General features: G+C 46.6%; 1 protein-coding gene across 1 annotated transcript in view; it reads left to right on the top strand.

Annotated features, from left to right (window-relative positions):
• Window positions 1-15,661, top strand: part of PHLPP1 (PH domain and leucine rich repeat protein phosphatase 1) — a 520,000-nt gene extending 504,339 nt beyond the window's left edge. Inside the window, exon 17 of the mRNA XM_085606901.1 lies at window positions 13,607-15,661. Within this exon, the coding sequence (XP_085463027.1) occupies window positions 13,607-14,764 (1,158 nt within the window). The 3' untranslated portion in view covers window positions 14,765-15,661. The remainder of the gene's footprint in view (window positions 1-13,606) is intronic.
• Window positions 15,662-22,507: the final 6,846 nt, after the last annotated feature.

Below are 22,507 nucleotides of genomic sequence, written 5' to 3'. Positions count from 1 at the left end.
GCGCTGGAACTTCCCTTGTCAGTTGACACAACTTTGAGCAGTGCCATAGTGGGCGTGAAGAGTATAAAAAAGTCATTTTGGAGCATGCACCCGAGTGAGTGGTCCATTTGCAATACTTGTAGCGGCAGATGGTGGAACAATGATGCATAGCTTGTGCAATCCCTTTCAACCAGGTAGTAAAACTCTTACTCCAAATTCAAGCCCCGTTCTTTCACCAGTCGGATTTTTATTTTTATTTTTTATTGTATTACAAACGTTGTGGTATCACAATTTCAAGAATATCTCCTTAGAAAGTTTTCCACAAAACGATTCACTTTCAGAATTGAATTTCAAGTCGAAATCCTGAGGCTTGGTTCTGTAACAATATGCTTTGGCTGTTAAAACAAAAAAGAAAAACATTCACTTGCAGACCATTGTTATGCCGTATTTTCACTTTTAACCGTAGCGTTTTCTTTAACGTTACATTACTCCTCCTTTAATTGGTGTGCTCGAAATGCAGCAATTTGTGGCAGTTCTAGTTATTACCAGTAGTCTGTGGCCCTTCGCTGGGATGTATAAAAACACCAATATATTGTTCACCAACATTTTGGGAAACCCTATCGTACCTAAAGGGAGAAACCCCTCATGGTTTTGGGACAGTTGCTGGCCAGTCAGTGGTCTTTTGACTGTGTGTGTAACGAGGTTGTTTAACTGTCTTTCCTCACCATCGTTATCTTTTCAAATATTCAATGGACTTCATTGCTCTCACCCTGGGAACTCCTGCTCGTCGCAGGATTTATTCCTGGTAGTCATTGCTGTGAGAAATTCAAGAAAAGAAGCATTCTTTTAGTGTTGGTGAGGCTCGAGCAGCTCTCTCCAAATGGATCTGATATTGTTCTGGCCCCTGACCCGCCCCTTTCTGCAATAGCTAAAGGCGCACAGCAGCAGTGAGACGGGATGCTGGAGGTAGCCAAGCCCAGTAACCTTTTGTCGTTTCTCCTAAGTGTAATCGTCTGCAGTGGCGTTACTTCAAAAACTCGGTTGGTGTACGTTAGGGAGGTTTGCTGTTTGTCCAGGCCTCCCCTGTTCTCCAAGTTAACTGTCCCACAGTACAACCTGTGGCAAAGTGCGTGCCATGAGAACGATGCTGCCCAGACAGTGATGTCTCTTCAGACACGGATTGAAGCCTATGCCTGGGTTGTTGCTTCTGACTAGGTATTTACATGCCTGACACTTAGTGTCTGTTATTTTTCTCCCAATTGACATCATCTGCGGGAGACCTTAAATTATCTGTGGGATGGCACAAATGACAGTGGTGAAATGTACTTGGTTCCACGTGTAGTGCCTTTGTTAGCAAAAGGCATCCATTTTGGTAAGCCTAGTGTGCAATTAAGTATCCCATGCGTCATGACTGCCAATAAGTCATCAGTGAGGGCATATTTTTATTTTCGCTCCTGCGTATTTGAAAGATATTACAACCACCAATGACTGAAGGGGCTGACCTTTTTAAAGCATAACGTATTCTGGGGTCCTAATTGCAAAACTGTAATGGTCTATGCTCACCAGTCAAATGTTTACCAGTAGACAGTGAATTATTACGAAGCATCAAACCCAAAGACTAAAACACCTCAGGAGGTCTAGGGTCCAGCTAAATCTTTTTGGCATACATTAGCGCACTTCCCTTTTAGGCTAATCTACTGTCCTGACTACTCTGTAGCAGCGCACGAGCAGCAACTCATTTAGACTGGCCAAACGCTAACAAAAACAGGCAGGATCAGAACATACCTCTAGGTATTAACAAAGCAATTAATCGACCAATAATTGTCCTCCCCCCAGCCCCCCGGACGAGCAGCTGATCTTCCGCACGGAGGTCCGTCCCCTTTTTCTACTTTACTGAATTAGAGCCTTAAATCACAATCCGACTCAATTATAGTAAATCTGTAATACTACAGTGGCCCAGCAAACAGGTGCACATACCTGTTGACTCCCGGAATACTGCATGTAATATGGTCCCTTTATAGAATTATCCCTTGGTGTAGAGCTACATGATAAGATACCAGACTTATCTGCTGAGGCAGAGCTGTGTTATAGGATTATCGTGGTATTATCCCATGGTGTAGAGCCACATGATAAGATACCAGTATTGTTATCTGCTAATGCAGAGCTGTGTTATAGGATTCTCGTGGTATTATCCCTTGGTGTAGAGCTACATGATAAGATACCAGCCTTATTATCTGCTGATGCAGAGCTACATGTTAATATTCTCATGGTGTTATCCCTTGTCGTAGAGCTATATGATAACAGCCTTATTTTATGCTGATGCAGCACTATTTTTTAGGATTCTCATGGTATTATCCCTTGGTGTAGAGTTATATTATAAGATACCAGCCTTATTATCTGCTGATGCAGAGCTATATGTTAATATGCTCATATATTATCCCTTTGTGTAGAGCCATATGATAAGATACCAGCCTTATTATCTGCTGATGCAGAGCTATGTTATAGGATTCTCGTGGTATTAACCCTTGGTGTACAGCTATATGATAAGATACCAGGCTTATTATCTGCTGATGTAGAGCTATATGATAAGATTCTCATGGTATTATCATTTAGTGCAGAGCTATGTGATAACATACCAGCCTTAATATCCTGTTTCGGTTCTGGAGTAATGTGCTACTCACCGAAAAGCACTTCAACACCTCATCAGGGGGTAGCAATCACTATATAAATGTAAACCTTTTCCCTCGCCTATCCCTCCACTACCCTTCTCAATCCAAATAACTAACATATCCACCACTCTAATTACTTTCATATTTCACTGTTCTAATTCACCCACTAATCCTTTATGGGTTCCCGGAGTAGCATGCTACTCACTGAAAAAGTGCTTCAACGCCTTGTCAGGGGTAGTAAGCGCTATACAAATACAATACAATGGTAATCAATAATTGCACGATGTAGCAGTCGGATTTCCTGTAAAAATCTAGGAATAAAAAAAGAGCATCTCTAAGAGCAAGTCAAGCTCACCGATTTTAAGCACCCGTGCTAAAATCCTAACTCAGTCACAAGAACGCTTGTCTAGCCATTGTCAGTTAACGAAACCCCGTAGGCCTATGCCTCAGTCAACCACTAACACCTTCACAGCTTCAACAGCAATTAAACCAGAAGAAACAGTGAAAGATTCACCCCTGAAAAAAGATTTGGTACCAGTGTCAATCCTCAATTTCTAACCTGATGAATTATACATCACCCATGATTAACTTGCTTGAGCAAAAAAGGGCCCGGAAATCACCAGGTAGCATCCTTTGAAGAAAATGAAACGCTAATGGCAGCCAAATGGCTTACTGACTCAAGCTTACAGCGCACCACTCTTCATGTACAGAAGGAAAATCACCAGCAGTCTGGAAGTGACTTTTCCCCACCTTACATACAATGGTGGAAGAAATGTACAGTCAGTCAACGAAATTTGGAATACATATATCTCTGCTAGAATCGCTGGCACCGTATACAGCCACAAGGCCGGAGAGCCTGACAACGTATATAAAGCAACTCGGTGTGAAAGCGGGCAGCTTAGCTGAACCAATCCAATATACTTACTGATGTGCACCCAACAAGGATAAATTACGTTCTTTACCCGTGATAATGACTTCATTAGTGGAGGAAGTCAAATCAGTCAAATGGGCAGAACAAGCACAACTAATAGCTCTCTCTCCAGCCACCTACTTGCAATGAATAATCATTTCTGCTACCTACGGGCAATACCCGTCAACAATAACCAAAGCACACAAGTAGGAAACCACTAATTACAATATGTGGCAGATATTCACCATACTTCAAATACCTTTAAACCAGTAAATTCGCCTCTTGTGATAACAATTTCTTCTAGCTTGTGTACCCTGTGACTTTACGAAGCCTCCGCCAATCAGAGAGGACAGTCCAGAATTAATTTCTGTAATTAATAACGTTGAGGAAAGTCAACTTTCTTACTAAATTCCAATAATATCAAAATGAAAAAGTGAGAACTCAGGAAACTTAGTAAGAAATTGTCTAAAGAGGAGAAACATAGCAACAAAAATTGTTCCACAAACAAGTTTTACCTCCACCAATAACCCCAGGAAACCACCACGAGCCCAGAACATAGTACTAACTAAGAGTAACAGGGCCGAATTGGGATGAAAAATAGGCACGAACACCCTAAAAAAAATTGGCCCTCATTCACCTTTCGCAAAACATTTGTTGGTCAGTGTCACATGGTTCATTGTTGGCGATAGCTAGTGTAAATGAATAACCTGCCAATAACCAGTCAGATCAGGTGTTGAACACTCATTGTACTGAGCTATCTCTTGGGCCTACTGACAGATAGTTTGATGGCTGATGAGTGTGCAGCATAATAGAGCCCAAAATAGTACTGTTTTAAACAAGCCAGTACAATCGAGTTACTGCTTGAAGTGGGAATAAAAAGACGAATTACTTCTCCACTATGGTTGTGACCAAATAAATGTAGCTAGGAATCTTTTATAAGAGAGGCATTAATTTAATTTATATGGACGTGGCCTAAAACATAAACTCAGATCCTGTGCTTTCAAGGCTTGCTACCTATCCAGTATTTGAATGCCTCTGCTATTAGTGAATCCAAATACATTACAGAAGGAACGCATCAAACAAGTCAGACCATTTGATTTTACCAGCGCTTATTGGCACTGATTTTTATTCAATATCTTATAAATAAGTATTCTTCCCTTCACATCTCTTTCCACTGCAGTCGCCCCGTGATAGTTGCTTGCACTCTTTTCTCATCACATCTTCTTCTGAAATCTATCTGCATGTCTCGCACATCATCTTCTGCCCTTTTGTTTTCACTTTCTCCTTCTGCATACTTTCTTTTGTCACCTCCACTTCCCGGTCCCCTCTCTTACATGCACATAGAAACACTGCATTTCTTTGCCTTCTGTTCTAATTTTTTGACAGCAGTCTTTGTTTACCAATGTTACACTCTTTCACCTAATATGGTAATTCAGATTGACAAATATACAGCCATTGTGCTCTCAGCAGAGAGGCCAAGAATTGGATGAGTGCAACACCTTTGTGACTCACTGCCAGGCACTGCAAAAAACACGTATTGCCTTCAGACTCATCTCTAGAGATGTGAATCGTGCCCCGCCTTGAACACGTGCCAGCAACCTAAACTCACTTAGACATGAGGACTCAGTAGACAAAATGTGCTATGGAGAGTCATATGCAGGTCCACCAGAATTATGTGGCAGGAGAAAGCAAATAATGTGGCACATTTTGAAGCAGTAATGCTTAACCAGTTTGCGTTTTTACACATGTAAACACTCTAGGATCCAAGGTCAAAACCTAAATACAGCTATTAGCAACTGAAAGATGTCCTGCCTCTGTGCAACAAAAAGGTCTGTCTCTGAAGTGGAACATGTTATAGCAACTTTTGATCTGTGTGAGCTAGAAACAATTTATTTTGGTTAAATTCTGCAGATTATGCAGGAGATGATAAAGTATGTCAAAAGTGCAACAAATCAATAACTATGCAGTCAATGTAGCAGTCGCAGAGTCACAATATTTCTGTGGTCCTGGTTGCTTGAAAAACGAAACTACAGAATTGCCCCTGGAAATCGGAAATAGGTTATTGTACAAATAAAACTTGCAATTTGGAATAGGGTCTGCCTAAGTGACCTTGACTACTAACGGTTCTGTCTAGCAGATGATAAGTGTTTTGCAATGTAAAGTGAAGGGTTTATAAATAGGGCATTGTAGAGACCTATTTCACTGGCTGGTTCTTTGCTACTGATTAGCACCGCAGACACCCTCCTCCCATTCAAGGAGAACCTTAAATATTGATTTGGTGTTTGTGCCTTTAAACATAGTGTGGATACAATAAAGGTAAAATAACATCAGATCTCTTTTCCGTCTGGTCATGTATGGTCTGCCCAGGAAAAAGAAATAAGTAAGGGCAAAGTCTGAAGAGCGCCTGGTTTGCCCATTAATGCACCGACCCAGCAGGGAGGCGGTGTGATTCAATCACCCCCACCTCTGCCCGCCTGGTGGGTAGGGAAAGGACACAGACCACAAGCAGTTTATTTTTCCCCAGGAGGACCCATGAACCCTGACCTCAATCGACAACCAGCCCCTGTACCTTCCCTTTAGTGCAAGCGTCTAGGCCAGCCCTATATTCCATTGGGCCTGAAGTCGCCGGATGGACCTTTTGATGAAGGAAAAAAAGGGAAAAAAACTGCACAAACTTTGGTCACCACAATGCACGAAAAACAGCCCACAATTGACTCGTATGCACCGGGCCATCGCTCCGTGCCCGACTGGCTGCATTCCCAATACGAGGCTGAACACCAAAGTAAAACATAAAAGGTGACCAAAATTCTATTAATTCAAACACCAAAGACAAAAGTTACAAACCAGCATTGCAGTTTCAAATCTCTGCTTTATTACCAATGGGAAATAGCATCAAAGGCTTACTTAATATATTATGCAGGTAGAACTTAAGTGAAGGAATTGAAAACATTCCCTGTGCCACCACAAATACAGCCCCTCAGTTTCCACTGTCTGTCATAGCTGAAAAATAAGGCCATACTAATTATATGGGCATTAGAGGACATTGCCAAGTACATACTCTCAAAAAGAGAAATCTTTTGTTATTGGGGATTCACAGTCCTGAAGGAAATACCTGAACGCTATCCACCAGTCCTACAAGAAGTGACAAAAATAACAACACATCTAGTTCGTCTTCAATAGCGACAATGCTATTGGCCCATTGCAAACCAACAGACTGAATTACCCTTTAGATATAGTCACTAGAGACTTCAGATTAGAAAGATATCGTAGGATGTTACAAATGGCATAGACAGTATCAAAAGATGGCAGCTGGAAGTGACACCCGTGCATATTAAACTAAGCAGGCAACCAATGAAATCCATTGAAATTAGCCTTGTTGGCACAGCGTGAAGTGTCATCAAATGTAACTGTTGTGTCATGGAATGTAGGTGAAATCCATAAAATAAGGCAGGACTCGCAGGTTACCACCTTTGCTTTCACCCATATTTGATGTGCATGCAGGAAGCATGTTGATGTACCCCCCGTCCCTCTTGTCCCTATAGAAAAAGACCAGGTACTGCAGGGCAAACTTAGCACCTGTATGGGTACCAAATCCAGAGACTAGTACAAACTATACAAACTGTCCGAAGTTCTACCTGGTCTATCTGGCATATTACAGTAGAGGCCAGTAACACTTGTAGTCAACACACATTCCTCTTCTTAACAACCCATGCCTCCCTCCAAAGCTAGACAAAGGAGAGATTTGCAGGTTGAGGGATGCCAGACTGCTTAGGCTGGGATAGCTATTTGTAAATGGTAGATACCCAACCTTTGACCAATCTCGTGCTAAAAGAGACAACACGCCTCTTGACGTCTTTGAACATATCTGCGCTTGAAACATGCAGCATCATCAGCCTGAGCCCACCCCTTGCTTGCCCAACTAATTAAGAACCCCCGCCCCCCTCCCCCCCCCCCCCCCCCCCCCCCCCCCCAAGGGGCTGGATCTCCACTTTGTCCACGTTATATGCAGGGGTCTGCACAAGCACAGATCGTAGAGCCTTGGAGAAATCGAAGATAGCTATAGGTCAAGCTATAGGCTTACGCGCATGGAAATATTGCTGCTCCTAACTTAGACTTGTATCTATCAGTTATGGGCATACATTGATCCTTTTCAAGTTGGTCAAGGGTTCGGAAAAATTAACAAAGTGCCCTCGGTGTCCATGTGGCCCTGCTCGCTTCTATAACCTTGCGTGGGAGTACCCGTCACTCAGACACTACTGGGAAGATATTTTCCATGCCATAACAGATAGTGGAATGTACAGTTGACTGTGCTCTGCTGACGGCACTGTTGGGTTACAGTAAAGATAATCTGAAGCAGGTTTGGCGCCTGCTGGGGGTGTGGGCTTCTCTGGGAAAAAAAAGGCTCTCCTGTTGCTGGATGAGGCCCCCCGCCCCCCAAAGATGCAGACTGGTTGAACGATGCTGACCTTTCTAGGAAACGGGGCTGTGAACTATGCAGAGCTACAGCACCCTCAGACCTTCAACTGGTCATTATTGATACATGCTCCTAGACCGCTGTTCCGAGCTCAAATGTGATTTTGTTTATTGCGACTGCTTTGATGGGAAGATCCTGACACTGCTTATTTTGTAACGTATGCTTCTGTGTTCGTTGTACTGTTCAATACAGAAAATCAATAATATAAAGTTTTTAAAAAAAATCAGAATGGGCCACGCCAGATGGGGTCTTGCGACCTATATAACAGCTGTTAAATTTTTAAAAGCAGATAACATAGATCGGTTATTCATCGGTGTTAGGGATTTTAATTGAGAATTGGGCATCGGACCGGCGCACAACTCGGTTATCATTAATCAGTCTGTATATAAACCCATCATACAAACAAAAGAAAGAAAACATCAATGTGTTCATCACTCGCCTGACAGAACTTAAACTACAACACAAGGTTTGTAATTGCACAATTGAAGAGACTTCAGTTCTAACCTAGATAAATCCATGGCAAGGGAGGCTCAGTATCACATGGAAAATGTTATCTGAGAGATACTGCAGCAAACCACATGTTAACAGAGAAAAGACACCAATGGAGAACGATTGTTGTACATCCTAGAGAGCCTCTCCCTGCGTACTTTAAACAGATGCTTTGTCAGTGACCAACCTATACTACATACTCATTATACAACCAGTAGCTCCTTAGTCCGGGACTACACCTTTGTTTCCTGCTCAATTGTCTCACAAATTTCAAGTTTTCCCATCTTAAACAGTTATCAAAGCCATAATTTTCCACACATACCATTACTAATGCAAATTCTTATCTAGATAAAGCAATAGCTATAGGTCAAAGTAATGACAATGTATACAGAAAACAATCTGGTGGAATTTTAAAGCTGAGGCGCAATATAAAAAGTGGAAAACACAAATATTACCGCCCCAGTTAAAGCCCACAGCAAATAAAATGGGCATTTGGGAAAAGATTAGGGAGTCTATTAGGATGTAGGGTGGAACGCCACCACCCGCTTTGCGGTGGCGATCTGCCCTACATCACATACCGCCCGCCACCCATTTCCCCCGCCATACTAGTATGGCGGGGGGGACCCTGGCAGACGGAAAGACCGTCCGTCGGTTTTCCGCCGGTCGACCGGGCGGAAAAGGGGCTGGATATGGTGGCGTTGTCTGCTAGACACTGCCATCCATATTCGCATGGGCAGCGGTGCAGGGCTTTCCATGGCGGAGAGCCCGCCATGGATAGCCATGTGCATTTAGCTTATGGGGGCCCGTTGCGGGGCCCCAGGGTATTGGGGGGTGGGTTGTGTACATGGGGGTACCCATGGTACCCCCCTACATTGTCACAGACAAGGTGGCCGGCACCGCGCTGTACCTGTCACCTTGTGCATGACCATGCACAACGTGCATTCCCAGCATTGTGGCGGGCGGTGCTGTGAGCACTGCCCGCCACAATGCTGGGAATAGAGGATGCCAGCGTCACGGTGGCGGTGGCATCCTAATTGCCGGTGCGGGACCGCCGCACCGCTGGTGGCCAGTCCCTGCACCGCTAGGGTGGCGGGCGGATCCTAATAGGTCCCATAGTCTTCATTATTAACATCTTAGAGGAATAGGGAAGCAACAACAAAGATGCATGCTAGCCCCAGAAGGCTAATAGACGGTACAATCAATCCTTGAGGTGCACTCCATACCCATTAAACAGGGAACGAAGTAAATTAACAAATGACCCAGGAAACGAGGACTTAACACAGATGGTTAAGGAATTGCGTAAAGTTTACAAAAGCAGTTTGGGAAACTAAAAGGACGCAAGAAGATAGGGACTGCTTAGAGCTATACATTGTCACCATAAGTAACAACCAACAAAAATGTTGGCAGACGATCAATAGGAAAGTTATCCAAAAGGCACTCGCACAAGGCAATAATGTTCTGCCTGACGCTAGGGCAAAATGCATTTCCGGGTTTTTCTTGAGCCCTCTACAAGAGCAATTTAGCTTCAAAGCAGACTACTTTCCACACACAGTGATCCGCAGGCTCGAATTAATAGGACACCGTATCAGGACAAGTAGGTCAACAGCTCGCCAGGGCCAAACAGCAGATCACTGCACCGTTAAAGCCTGATGAAGAGTACTGGATCCCAACTTTACAATTCTTAATTTCTCATTGCTTGACTACTATGATTATTCCAGACTCCTGGCGCAGCTCACTTCTACTTCTGATTTATAAAAATCAGATCCCAGCTCTTACAGACTAATAGCTCTGTTAGACACAGAGGCTACGTATTGCTACTGAGGGTCTTGGAGTGTCGGGAAACCAATCTGAATGTATTGCCCTTAAATCAATCAATATTCCATAAGCATGTGCCTCCAATATCATGGTCAGCCTTGCCTTCTTAATGGATAAATCAAAAGCTCCTGTTTTATAAAACTTCTCTACGTATCAACCTGGATAAGAGTAAAAACAGGAGCTGATCAATCCGTGTATGCAAACATCCATACCAATTCAAGTTTGAAGCAAGGCTGTGTATTAAATCCGCTTTTGTTAAAATTGTTCACAGCAGACTTGCGCCATCTGCTGGTTACAGCTGAGACTCACCTGCCCAGATTGGGAACTCGCACTGTCATTCTTTGCTTTATGCGGTTATTATGTTATTGAACTAAACAGGGATGAGCTTACAGAAGCTTTGGAACTTTTTTGCCTTTTTTGCCAGACTCACCAAATAAATAAAAACTACAATAAAATGAAAGTAGACATCTTCAACTGGTGGATTTGAACAGGGCTCATAGCAAATGGACAGAGTCTCAATAGCAAACGTCAACACTATAAATACTTAGAAGTATTGCTCAAGGCAGGAGATGACAGCAACAGATATTAAAACTGGATGTTTCATCATCATGCTTGGCTTTCGACTCTTTGCTAAAAGCTACAAAAAATTTTTTTTTTTCCCAATCCAAGTAGTAGTGAAAGCCAGACTGACTTCAACAATAACATATGGTGGCTAAAACATTCACTGAATGCTCAGCCAAACATGCAATCTTCTACAATGTAACATTTACAGACCATTATTTAAACTCCCTAGAAACTCTTCGCAAGCACCAATAAGGTTTGAATTTGGCCTTACGAACCAACCGCTAGGTATATAATAAGCATCCCTCCTGAAGGAATGTTACTCATTGAAAGTAGTGGAAGGTCAGACACTGAAGTCTTATATTGGGACAGAAATCACTGGAGGTCAAGGTACTTAAATTGACTCTTGGAACACAGTTACAATGGAATTACTATACGGGAAAGCCCTGTGGGGGCAAAAAAACCCTAACACATGATGGACTTGGAAGAACCATGAAAAAAAGTTGAACTATCTTACACTGCAAAATGACAAAGTTGTATATAGCAGCACTAGACTCATCATGCATAGCTACAAATAACTGCGGTGACAAAAATACTTAGGAGACCCCTATCAAGCTTACTACAGCTAAAGCTAGTGCATCTGCGTTTTGGGCTTAATCCAACTTTGTGGTTTTTCCCCTTCCTGGATTCCTTAACAGAGTACAAAAGAAGGTAGACTTTCTAGTTAAGAACTGGAGACTCTGATGGACATAGTCCGTACCCACCCAGGGCTGTTAGGAGATTGAAGATACTGGCCATGAACTCTTCAATCTGCATAACATTCACATTTGCTGGCACAAAGTTATTTTCTGTCTTGGTGGTGGGCACCCTCAGCTCAGCTTTTGACCTGGTTCAATAAATACTTGTCTGGTGTGGAACAGCTTTTAACCAATCCAAATTAGCAGTCTCCTCTCCTTTTGACTGGCAAACATACTGTGCAACATCAAATCACCAAACACTTTACACTCTGATTTCAATGTCCTAAATTTAAATAGGCTCAAGGGCTGCCTTGGACCTAGGACTTTATTACAGACTGTGCAAGATTCACAAAAAGAAAAATGCCCTCTGCATGAAGCTCCTTATTTATCATCATTGGACCAGGACTAGACCAAACATCAGGCCCTGCTTTACAAGCACCGTTAATATGCTGCTGTTTGGACATTTTACTACTTTGATAATACCTTTTTAATGTTTTTGAACAATGGTGGTTTTTTAAGCTTGGACTCAATGCAAATTTTAAGTGTAGTCTAGCAAAAGGACTTCACCTAGCGCTTTAAGTTTGATTAGAACATTGAAATGGTGGGAGCTCCATTGAAAACAAGGGAGTGCTCCAGGCTTCTAATGGCCGGTAGAAGCCTGGAGCATCAACATTCCAATGTTCAACAAAGGCCTCACAGAGCCTTTGGGTTCCGTGAGGCCTTTGTTTTACACACGAGAACATTCCGCCCTCTAGGGACAGAATGTTCTAATACCCTTAGAGCCCTCAGTAGCAGGCTCTACTGGACATTGAAGGCCCGCTCCCTTGTTAAAGGCTTTCGCCGAATGTGGTGCCGGCCTTTAATGGCCGGTAGAGCTCGTTACAGTGGGCTCTAAGGCTATAATAAATACATCGGAACCGAACTTAAATTGAACTCTAGGCCCAGCCCCTGGCATTGTTCAATATGCTGGTATCTGGCCTTTATTGTATTGCCAATCCATTGAAAACTCCACTGACATGTGGGACCGTAGAGAGAGAGAGTTCTGTTACGGGGCTTTGGGATACTGTCTCCCTACCTGCACTCAAACTTACAAAGGGTTTTAGTACAGGGTGGTAGGATACCTTTTGAAAGTTTCTTTATTGTACTGACCACAATTAACAATGCTAATAGTCTGGACCAAATGTGAATTCTTAGTGAAGCCCAAATTTCTTGACTATTATACTCTCTCTACGTGAATAATTTGTCAACTTTGGTATTGTCATGCTATATGAAGCCTTTTTCTTTTTTATCTCTGAAGTGTAAACATCATTTACTGTACTAATTTGTTTATTAACTGAAATAAATAAAATAATTGAATAAGAGCAAATCTTTTAGCAACTCTTTATACTTGGGTCTTGGCGACTGTCATTTACTCATAATGTCTCACCTCCAAAATATGAACAAAATGTTTTTCTTTCCAACCTCGTCACAGCACTCCTTGAATTATCAGAGCTGAAATTGATACTTAGTTCTTTTTAAATTTATGTCCAATTGACACAGAATTTTGCAACCTATCATGTTTGCTTCCTCTCAGATATTTTGTCCACGCCTCACCAAAATAAGTTTCAAAGTTTCTTCAGCTAATAATTCCATGAATTTACACACGTAGTTCCCTCACTGTAAACACCGATTTGCTGGCAGAAGCACATAATATTTAAATCTTTGTGGTGGATTTCTAGCTCTGTACAGACTCTATGTGTAATTAAGTGTCGGTCTCAGAAACAAAGCTCTTTACCTAAAAATTGTGACCATACTTTAAAGCCTACTTTGCTCCCAGATAGTACCCTGTTTTTCTCCTGTACGTTTCATGCCTCTTTCCCAGAGAAAAATACATGTTAAAAAGAGTTGTGGTGCCAAATGTTCTTTCTGTTTCAGAGTAGATGTAATGTTATAGTCTAATAGTTCTGAAAGCTTTTTTTTTTTCTTCTTGTAGGATGGTAAAGTGAATGGAGTAACGGATTGCACAAGGATTCTTGGATACACGTTTCTTCACCCAAGTGTTGTGCCTCGACCTCACATCCAGTCAGTTACTTTGACGCCACAAGACGAGTTCTTCATTCTCGGTAGCAAGGGACTGTGGGATAGCATGAGCAGCGAGGAGGCTGTAGAAACGGTCAGGAACGTGCCTGATGCATTGGCAGCAGCAAAAAAACTATGTACGCTGGCACAGAGCTACGGTTGCAACGATAGCATCAGTGCTGTGGTGGTCCAACTGAATGTAACGGAGGACTGTTTCTGCTGCTGCGAGCTAAATGGATTGCCTCCTCCCAGCCCTGGGGTCTTTCCATCCATTAACGTGGTCATCAAGGACCGGCCCCCAGACACTCTAGGAATGCCCTCTTCCAGCAGCGGCATAGCTTCAGAGATCAGCAGTGAGATTTCAACCTCGGAGATGAGTAGTGAAGTAGGGTCCACGGCCTCCGATGAGCCTCCTCAGGTAGCCATGAATGATCACAGCCCGGCATATCCCAGCGAGCAGCGCTGCATGCTTCACCCAGTCTGCCTATCCAACTCTTTCCAGAGGCAGCTGTCCAGCGCAACTTTTTCCAGTGCCTTTTCAGACAATGGTTTGGATAGTGAGGACGAGGAGCCCATAGAGGGTGTGTTTACCAATGGCAGCCAGGTTGAGGTGGAAGTAGATATCCACTGCTCCCGGACAAAAGATAAACACCTTCCTCAATCGCCTGCAGAAATTATTGATGAAGGCATCGATGTTCGTGCCAATGAAGACGAAATAGGTTTCTCAAGGAGGTCTGATTACTCTACGACTGGCACCATTGGACGCCGACGTGGCAATGGCTCTGTTGCACCACCAGAGAAGAGCCATAACCTAATTGAAATAGCTGCAGATGCACCCCTTCGTAAGACTGGGGGGTATTTTGCCGCACCAGCGCAACCGGATCCAGATGACCAATTCATTATTCCGCCAGAGCTGGAAGATGAGGTCAAAGAGATTATGAAACAGCACCAAGAACAGCAGCAGCAACAGCCTCCGCAACAGCCTCAGCAAGAGGCCCAGCAACAACCACAGCAGTTACACAGACAATATCAGGTGGACCATCTACCAGACTATTACGATACTCCACTATGACCCAGCCAGCTTACTTTTCAAAGGGAACAAAGGACCCAATATACTAAAAACAGGCTGTTGAAAGGAAACATTTTCCCTCAGCTTGCTTGGGATCTCCTCCAGAAAACCTCCACGGGTAGCTGCAGGTTCTCCTTTTACGTTGATTTTAATAATTACAGAGTATCTTTCTAGCAATGCTCTAATCAGTGCGATTTTAATAAATTAGTTTCAATGTTTCCCTTAACATATCATGTGAAAAAAGCTAAGAAAAATGTTTAATATATTACAGAGGAGCAGATCTGATTGCAATGTTATTTTGTTTTAAGTGACTATTTGAGAACAAGGCAGTGCAGCGGTGCTCGATTTTTAAGTCCTGTTGTAATACAATATTTGTTTGGGTGATGGGGGGGGCGAAAGTTTTATTTTTTTGGATATTGAAAGTAATAGATGTGTAGAATAAAGACTAACTCCTAGGAGTTGCTTACTCTTTCAAGTGGCTTAAAGTCACTGATATTCACTAATTTTCTCTGAGAGAACATTTGATTGGGACGTTACTACTGTGTAAATAGTTCAGTGTTGTATAGTGTTGCTTAAAATATTTTGTAGTCTCAGCAGGACAGAACCAGATTTTTTTCTAAAGAAATGTCAGCCTTTCAGACCCTGTCTTGTTATACCAAGAGGGTGGAGTGGGTGAACTGTATACCTGTCACAAAGGTGTCTCACGAACAAAAAGGAATCTTATCAGCCAGACAGACTGTGGTTTTCTTCAAGAATATGTGTTCTTTAGTGCTGCCACAAGCCAGCATGATTGTATAGAACTCCGTTAGACTATTTACATACCGAAAGCTATATTGAAGCCGAATGCACAAAATGAACATCGTCAATTTTGTTAAAATAAATCTATAAATTTACAAATAATGAACTTGCCTCATCAGTTATATTGACGGTCTTCAGTGTATGGTTCTGTGTCAGTGCTCTCATCTGAACTTTGTTTATTTCCATGAGGATAAGGAACATTAGGCATGTTGAACACCATCACCAAGGCTTGTCAAGACATCGCCGTTTTATCTGTGTTTGTAAGGACTATGCTAGTCACGTTCTGGAAGCTGTTGTAGCATGATGTGAAAATGTCCCAATGCTCAGTTTTTTCAGTCTTGCAATATCAAAGTCTCCCACTTATAGAAAAGGACCACTTTCATGAATCATTGACACAAAGGATATGTAGGGTTGACTATACCACTATATCACTTTAACAACCAGTATTTTTTAAAACCTTTTTAGCAATACAAGAATTTTAGTGTACTTCAAGGTAAGTTATGGTCCATGCAGTGGCGTAACAAAGTCTAAGCCACCTCCCTTGCAAGGTATGGTGAAGTGAGTCCCCATACCATCACGCTGACACTGATCATATGCGAGTGTCTTACGTCCTGCTAAACATCACACAACTTAATCATGAGCTTGAAGATTCAACTCTCTTAAAAAGAGAATACAGTTAACCAGTAATGGTCAACATATACAGTAGCCAGTGGCAGCAGAGCGCATTGAAAATCAGTTTCAGTCTTCATTTACAAAACGTGAGTTTTTGTGCTGATGGTGTGTCCCCGTCATCTCAGAAACATGTATCAAAAGCGCTGTTAAGAAAAAGGTATTTAGCAGGTTACTCCCAAAGGGGCGTTGAAATACAAATGAAATTCCTTTGCCAAAAAAGTAAAATGGTCATCACTCCTATGTTCACCCCATGATTACCAGTTGTGTTTTCTCAGCCTGTATTTTGCTTTTTATAGAATAATACAACTGGTGAGTTGTCACCTACATACCGATACTAAATCAACTTTGTCTGTTTTGCACAAGAAATGGCCTTGTAGCTAAATAGTCCAGGATACCTGGGTTCACATGCTAGCTCTGCCTTCAACAAACTGTGATCCTGGCAAATCAATGTATCTCTCAGTGCTTTGGTTTCTGTGTCTGCCAGCATTTGTAGTGCAAAGAGGTGATTCATTGCACATTTGAGGCGGTTGGACATAAATGTCCCCCATATTTCAGTGTGTGAGCAATCCAGAATCCTTGTAGGGCGTGAGGTCTTTTCTCCACCACCAACAAAATTGGAGAGGAATGGGGGCAAATCTTGCTTTTTCCAAATAAATTCGTAATCCTTCGGTTTTACAGATTGATCCGAAGGAAACACCTAGTTCTTTATGAACTGCCTTACTATTCATTCAGCAAATCCTGCATTCACTCATAAAATGCATGTGCCAGAAAGTAAAACATCATTCATATTGCAGATATAATTGTAAAATAGTAGCAAACCCGGTGGTGTTATTTTCTAGCAGTCAAAATTGCATGTTAAGTGTGCTGCTTTAGAGTTCAGGGTGCTCTAATGTTCTAGGCTGCGTCTGCTAATATAATTCTCAAAGGGACCAGACAAACCACATGGGTCAATGGGGTACTGACCAGTTAACAAAGAATGCTCAGTGTGTCAGTGAGTTTGCTGAGTTATTGTTTTTTTTTGATAAACAAATTTTTTATTGTGTTTTGCGGCATAAAGAACAGTATCAAGAATGAGATACAGCAGTGCATTGAACAAGGCATCAGTAACTGCATTCGGACAAGCATCAATAAACCATTGCAAAGACCCTCCCACCCTCCCCCATCCTCCGTCCCCACCCCCTGCGCCCCCACCTTTCAAATCATGCCCCCCAGCCATTTCCCCCATATCTTGCGGAATTTTTTGGGGCAGCCCCGCGCAGCACACAACGACCGCTCCTGGGCCGCACACCAATCCACCCCTCTACTCCAGGTAGCCACTCTGGGCGGGTCCGGTTGTGACCATACTGCCGCTATGTCTCTCTTAGCCACCATAAGGGCAGTGGTGAGGAAGTACTTTTCGTTACGGGACCCGTCAATCCCGTCCATGATGCCCAGCAGGGCCATTCTAGGCTCATGGGGAACCTCCCAACCCAAGACCTCCGCTAGCTCAGTTTCAATCGCTGCCCAGTAATCGTCTAGACGGGAACAAGACCACACCATGTGGAAAAAATCTGCCGGAGCCACCCCACAACGGGTGCAGGAGGCGTCCACACGGAGGCCCGCCCGGTACAGGCGGTCCGGAGTCAGATAGGCGGTGTGGAGGTAGTAGATTTGGATGAGCCGCAGCCTAGCGGAGGTGGTAAGCGACCGAGGGCCCATAAGGGCGTCCCTCCAGTCCGCCTCATCCAGGGGTCCCACCCAGGCCTCCCATCGCTGTTTGAGCCCGCTCCAGTCCACCGGGGAATTGTTAATCAGGGATTTGTAAATGCGGGATATACCCCCCTTTCCCAGATATCCCAGCATCACCTGAGCTTCAGGTGGGCTATGGGGAGGCAGTCTGGAGTCTAGAGGGACGTGAGCCCGGACCGCGTGGCGCAGTTGAAGGTAGCGGTAGAATTGGGAGGGCCGCAGCGAGAAGCGGGTCTGAAGCTCTTGGAAGGAACACATGCGGCTCCCACGCCATAAATCGCCCAGACAGGAGATACCAAGAAGATCCCACTGCCGAAAGCCCGCCAATCCCACCACCTCCCGCAGCCAGGTCCCGTGCCAAAGCGGAGTGAGTTGTGTGGACGTCCCCGACCATCTAGTGTGCCGCAGTGCCGCGCGCCACGCGAGGAAGGGAGCCCGCACGACGTCGGGGAGTGATAGGGGGACCGTTGAGCCATAGAGCATGCTTTGGATGGAGGAGAACCCAAGGCTTTGCACCTCGAGACGATAAGCCGGGTCGCCCCAGCCTCCCGAGAACCAGTCATGGATCACCAGTAACTGGGTGGCCAGATAGTAAAGATATAGATTGGTCATGCTCAGGCCGCCATCATAGGAGGGGACCCTGCATCGATCCAAGGCCAGCCGAGGCCTACCGCCGCCCCAAAGGAATTTGGTCACCATTTTATCCAGGTCTCGGAACCACGGGCGCGGAAAAGGGCATGGAGTATTTTGTAGTATGTAAAGAAATTTGGGGAGGATCATCATCTTGTAGAGAGCGACTCTTCCTAGCGGATTCAATGGGAGGGACTGCCACCGGAGCATGTCTGACCTGGTTTTGTTGACTACCGGAGCCACATTAAGGGCCCAGCAGAGTTCCGGAAGGAGGGTGACCCAAATCCCCAGGTATTTAAAGGAGAGTCTCCGGAGGGGAATGTCCGACTGCCAGTCGAAACATTCCCGCGACGGGTGTAGCGGGACTAGGACGGATTTTTTGGGGTTCAGGTGAAGACCCGACGCTTGGCCAAATCGATGGAGGATCCGACGGACCCGGGGTCCCGAGGTCGCTGGGTCCGAGAGATAGAGGAGGACGTCGTCCGCGTATAGGGCGATCTTGTCGGGGGCTACATCTGGCCATTCCCATCCTCGAAGAACGGGATCCGCGCGAATCAGCACCGCCAGGGGTTCCATCGCCAGAGCGAAAAGGAGGGGCGAGAGTGGACAACCCTGGCGCGTCCCCCGGCCTATGGGAAACGGGCGAGAAAGTGCCCCATTGACCAACACACGGGCCCGCGGGTGCGCATAGAGGACCATTACCATGGCTCGGAACCGGGGACCGAAGCCCATACGCTCCAGGACCTCACCCAAGTACGCCCATCCCACGGAATCAAAGGCTTTTTCAAAGTCGACCAAGAGGAGGGCCAGATAGGGGGAAAGGCGGCCGCGGTGCGCCATCGCGAGGTGGAGGCGCCGTAGACAGTGTCTGTTCCCCCGCTCCGGCATAAAGCCACATTGGTCCGGATGGACCAGGGAGGCGAGCGATGGGCGTAACCGCTGTGCCAGGACCGTGGCATAGATTTTGAGTTCTGTGTTAATAAGGGATATCGGCCGGTAGTCAGAACAGGACCGCGAGGGAGGCTGTGTCTTGGGGAGTGCAACTATGGTTGCTGTATCCGTTTCGGGCCGGAACGAGCCCGTCTCCACCACGGCCGCAAAGAGGTCCCGAAGCCTCGGGGCCAGTGTCTCACGGTAGTGAGCGTAATATTCCTGGGGGAACCCGTCGGGTCCCGGGGTCTTCCCGGGTGCCAGGCGGCCGATCGCCTCTTCAATCTCCTGCAGCTCGATCGGCGAATCCAGGGTCTCAGAAATCTCAGGCTGCAGCCGCGCTAGTGTCGCCCCGTTTGTTCCCAGTAACTCATTCAGGGAGAGCGTGGACGGTCGGAGACGGTACAGCCGGGAGTAGTAGTCAGCGAATGCCTGGGCTATTGCCACTGAGACCGTGTGGACGCCACCTGCAGGGTCCGCGATGGCTGGGATGATCCTGCCCGCCCGGGGATAGGTCGCCAGGCGGTGGAGAAGAGTGCCGTTTTTGTCTCCCCAACCGTACACCCGGGCCACCGAGGAGCGCCATAGGATCTTCGCCGCTTCCAGGGAGTGCAGGCGAATCTCTTCCCGCAGGAAGGCCAAGCGACGCGACCGTGTGGCATCGTCTAAGTTTCCCAGACTACGCTCCAGTTCTAAGGCTTGGGCCTCACAGTCCGCGAGCTTCTGGGATTGAGCCCGTCGTTGACGTTGCAGGTGCCCTTTAGCGGCGCCCCGAACAGTCGCCTTGCCGGCCTCCCAGAGGACGGCGGGGGAGACGACAGATCCCTCATTATGAGAGTAGTAGTCGGCTATCTCGCCCCCGACCGCCCTCCGAAAAGCCTTGTCGTGAAGGAACCAAGCGTTCAGGCGCCATATCGGACGGGCAGAGGGGGGGGGGGGACCGAGAGCGAGGAGCACCGGCGAGTGGTCCGAAAGGCCCCTCGGAAGAATGCGTGCGTCCCGCACCCCCGCGCAGTCGGTAGAGGGCACAAAGATGAGGTCGATCCGGGCGTGGGAGTGATGGGCCGCCGACGTGTGGGTGTATTGGCGCATCTGCGGGTGCCAGATCCTCCAGACATCGCAGAGGCCCTGGGATTCCGCCCAAGAGGAGAGTTGTTTTGCGCGGGCGACGCGGGTCAAAGAGACCGGACCCGTCGAGTCCATGTGGGGCGAGTAGACAGCGTTAAAGTCCCCGCCGAGTATCAGGGCACCTGCAGGAAGTGTCGGGAGGATAGCCGCTGCGTGGGAAAGGGCCGACGGCAGGAGGGACGGCGCCGCGTAGAGGGACATCAGGGTAAGGGGTCGGCCCTCCAGAGTGCCACACACTACCAGTAGCATACCCTGGGGGTCCAAAAGCACCCGAGTCAGGACAAAGGGAAAGGACTTGCGAAGCAATATGGCCACCCCCCGGGATCCCCGAGCAAAACCTGAGTGCCATACCCTGTCATAACCGTAACGGCCAAGGAAGGGGCAGTTGTTACCCAACAAGTGAGTCTCCTGGAGGAGGAGTACATCGATCTCTGCCCGTTGTGCATATTTGAGGACCGCCATGCGTTTGAAACGATCCAGGAGGCCATTGACGTTCCAGGAAAGTATGCGCATGGCGGCCCTAGGGACAGGTGGGTCAGCCATAGTCAAAGGCAGAAGAATGGGCCAGTGGAGGCGCGTCTGAGCAGGTTCCCAGAGAGGAAGGACAGCGGAGCGTCGGGTGAGAGAGCAGGATAGACAGTACATGATACCTTAGCACAACAGATAAGAGGGAGTCACCCCCCACCAACAAAATCTCCCCAACGAGGAAGAAGCAACCCCAAACCAACCCCAACCCCCCACCCCCCGCCCTATACTTCAAAAACGGAAGCATCTGTCGCCCGAACCAAATGGAAGAACCACCAAACTAAAACGCTTGGGCTTGAGCGCTAGTGGACCCCTGATACATCAAAAGTCAAGCCTGATTTACCTGCCCTGGCCTAGAGCAACACTGACAACGGGACGTTCCACCCCCGCCCAGGCATCTCCCACCCCCCCCACCCCAAAGGTAAGCAAAGAAAGTCAAATGGTAGGGCTGCGAGAGAGGTCCGAAGTGTCCACCAACTCGACCGGGTGGGTTGCAGGGCCTGTAAGCCGAGGTGACGCGGCCCGCTGCCCAACCGCCACGGGACTGGTGTGTGCGGCTGAGGAGGCCGATGAGGTTCTCGATCTCTGGCTTGGCCGGCCCCCAGAGCGCGTGGTGATCGCCTCCCCCGTTGTGCGCTCCCGGGGCAATGTCCGATGCCGCCGACGGGTCTTCGATGTCCGGGGTCTCCCCCGTGGACCCAGAGGCGATCCGCGCCCAGAGCGCTGCAAGGGGTGCTCCTCCGCCAACCAGGTCCAGGCCGCCCGCGGTGTATCGAAGAAGAGAGTCTTTTGCTGGAAGACGACCCGAAGGCGGGCCGGGAATTGGAGCTGGTATTGGAGTCCCAGGGAGCGCAGCTTTTGTTTCACTTCAGTGTAGGAGCGGCGCAGCTCCTGGACTTCGCGGGTGTAGTCCGGGAAGACCATGATTTTGTGGTTCTGATAATGGAGGGCATCCATGCGCCGGGCTTCACGGAGAATGGCATCTCAGTCACGGAAGTTCAAGAGCTTGAGGATGAACGGCCGGGGTGGAGCCCCTGGGGGCCTGGGGGCCAGGGAGCGGTGGGCTCTCTCCACCACGAACGAAGCCGACAGGCTGTCCGCCGGCATCCAGGATCGGAACCAGCGCTCCATGAAGTCGTCCGCCCGGCCCGATTCAACTCCCTCCGGGAAACCCACTAAGCGCAGGTTGCTGCGTCGAGCGCGGTTTTCTGCATCTTCGACCCGGCGGTGCAACTCCTTAGAGTGGGTGGTCAGCTCCCGAACCTGGTCTTGCAGATGGCGGATGTCGTCCTCGGCCGTAGATATCCGGGACTCGGCTTCCGAAATGCGGGCGGT

This window comes from Triturus cristatus, chromosome 5_2, assembly GCF_964204655.1.
Source record: "Triturus cristatus chromosome 5_2, aTriCri1.1, whole genome shotgun sequence".
In the NCBI taxonomy this organism is placed as follows: Eukaryota; Metazoa; Chordata; class Amphibia; order Caudata; family Salamandridae; genus Triturus; species Triturus cristatus.
Note: the sequence above shows the minus strand (reverse complement) of the source record. Positions and strands in the feature narration are given on the sequence as shown.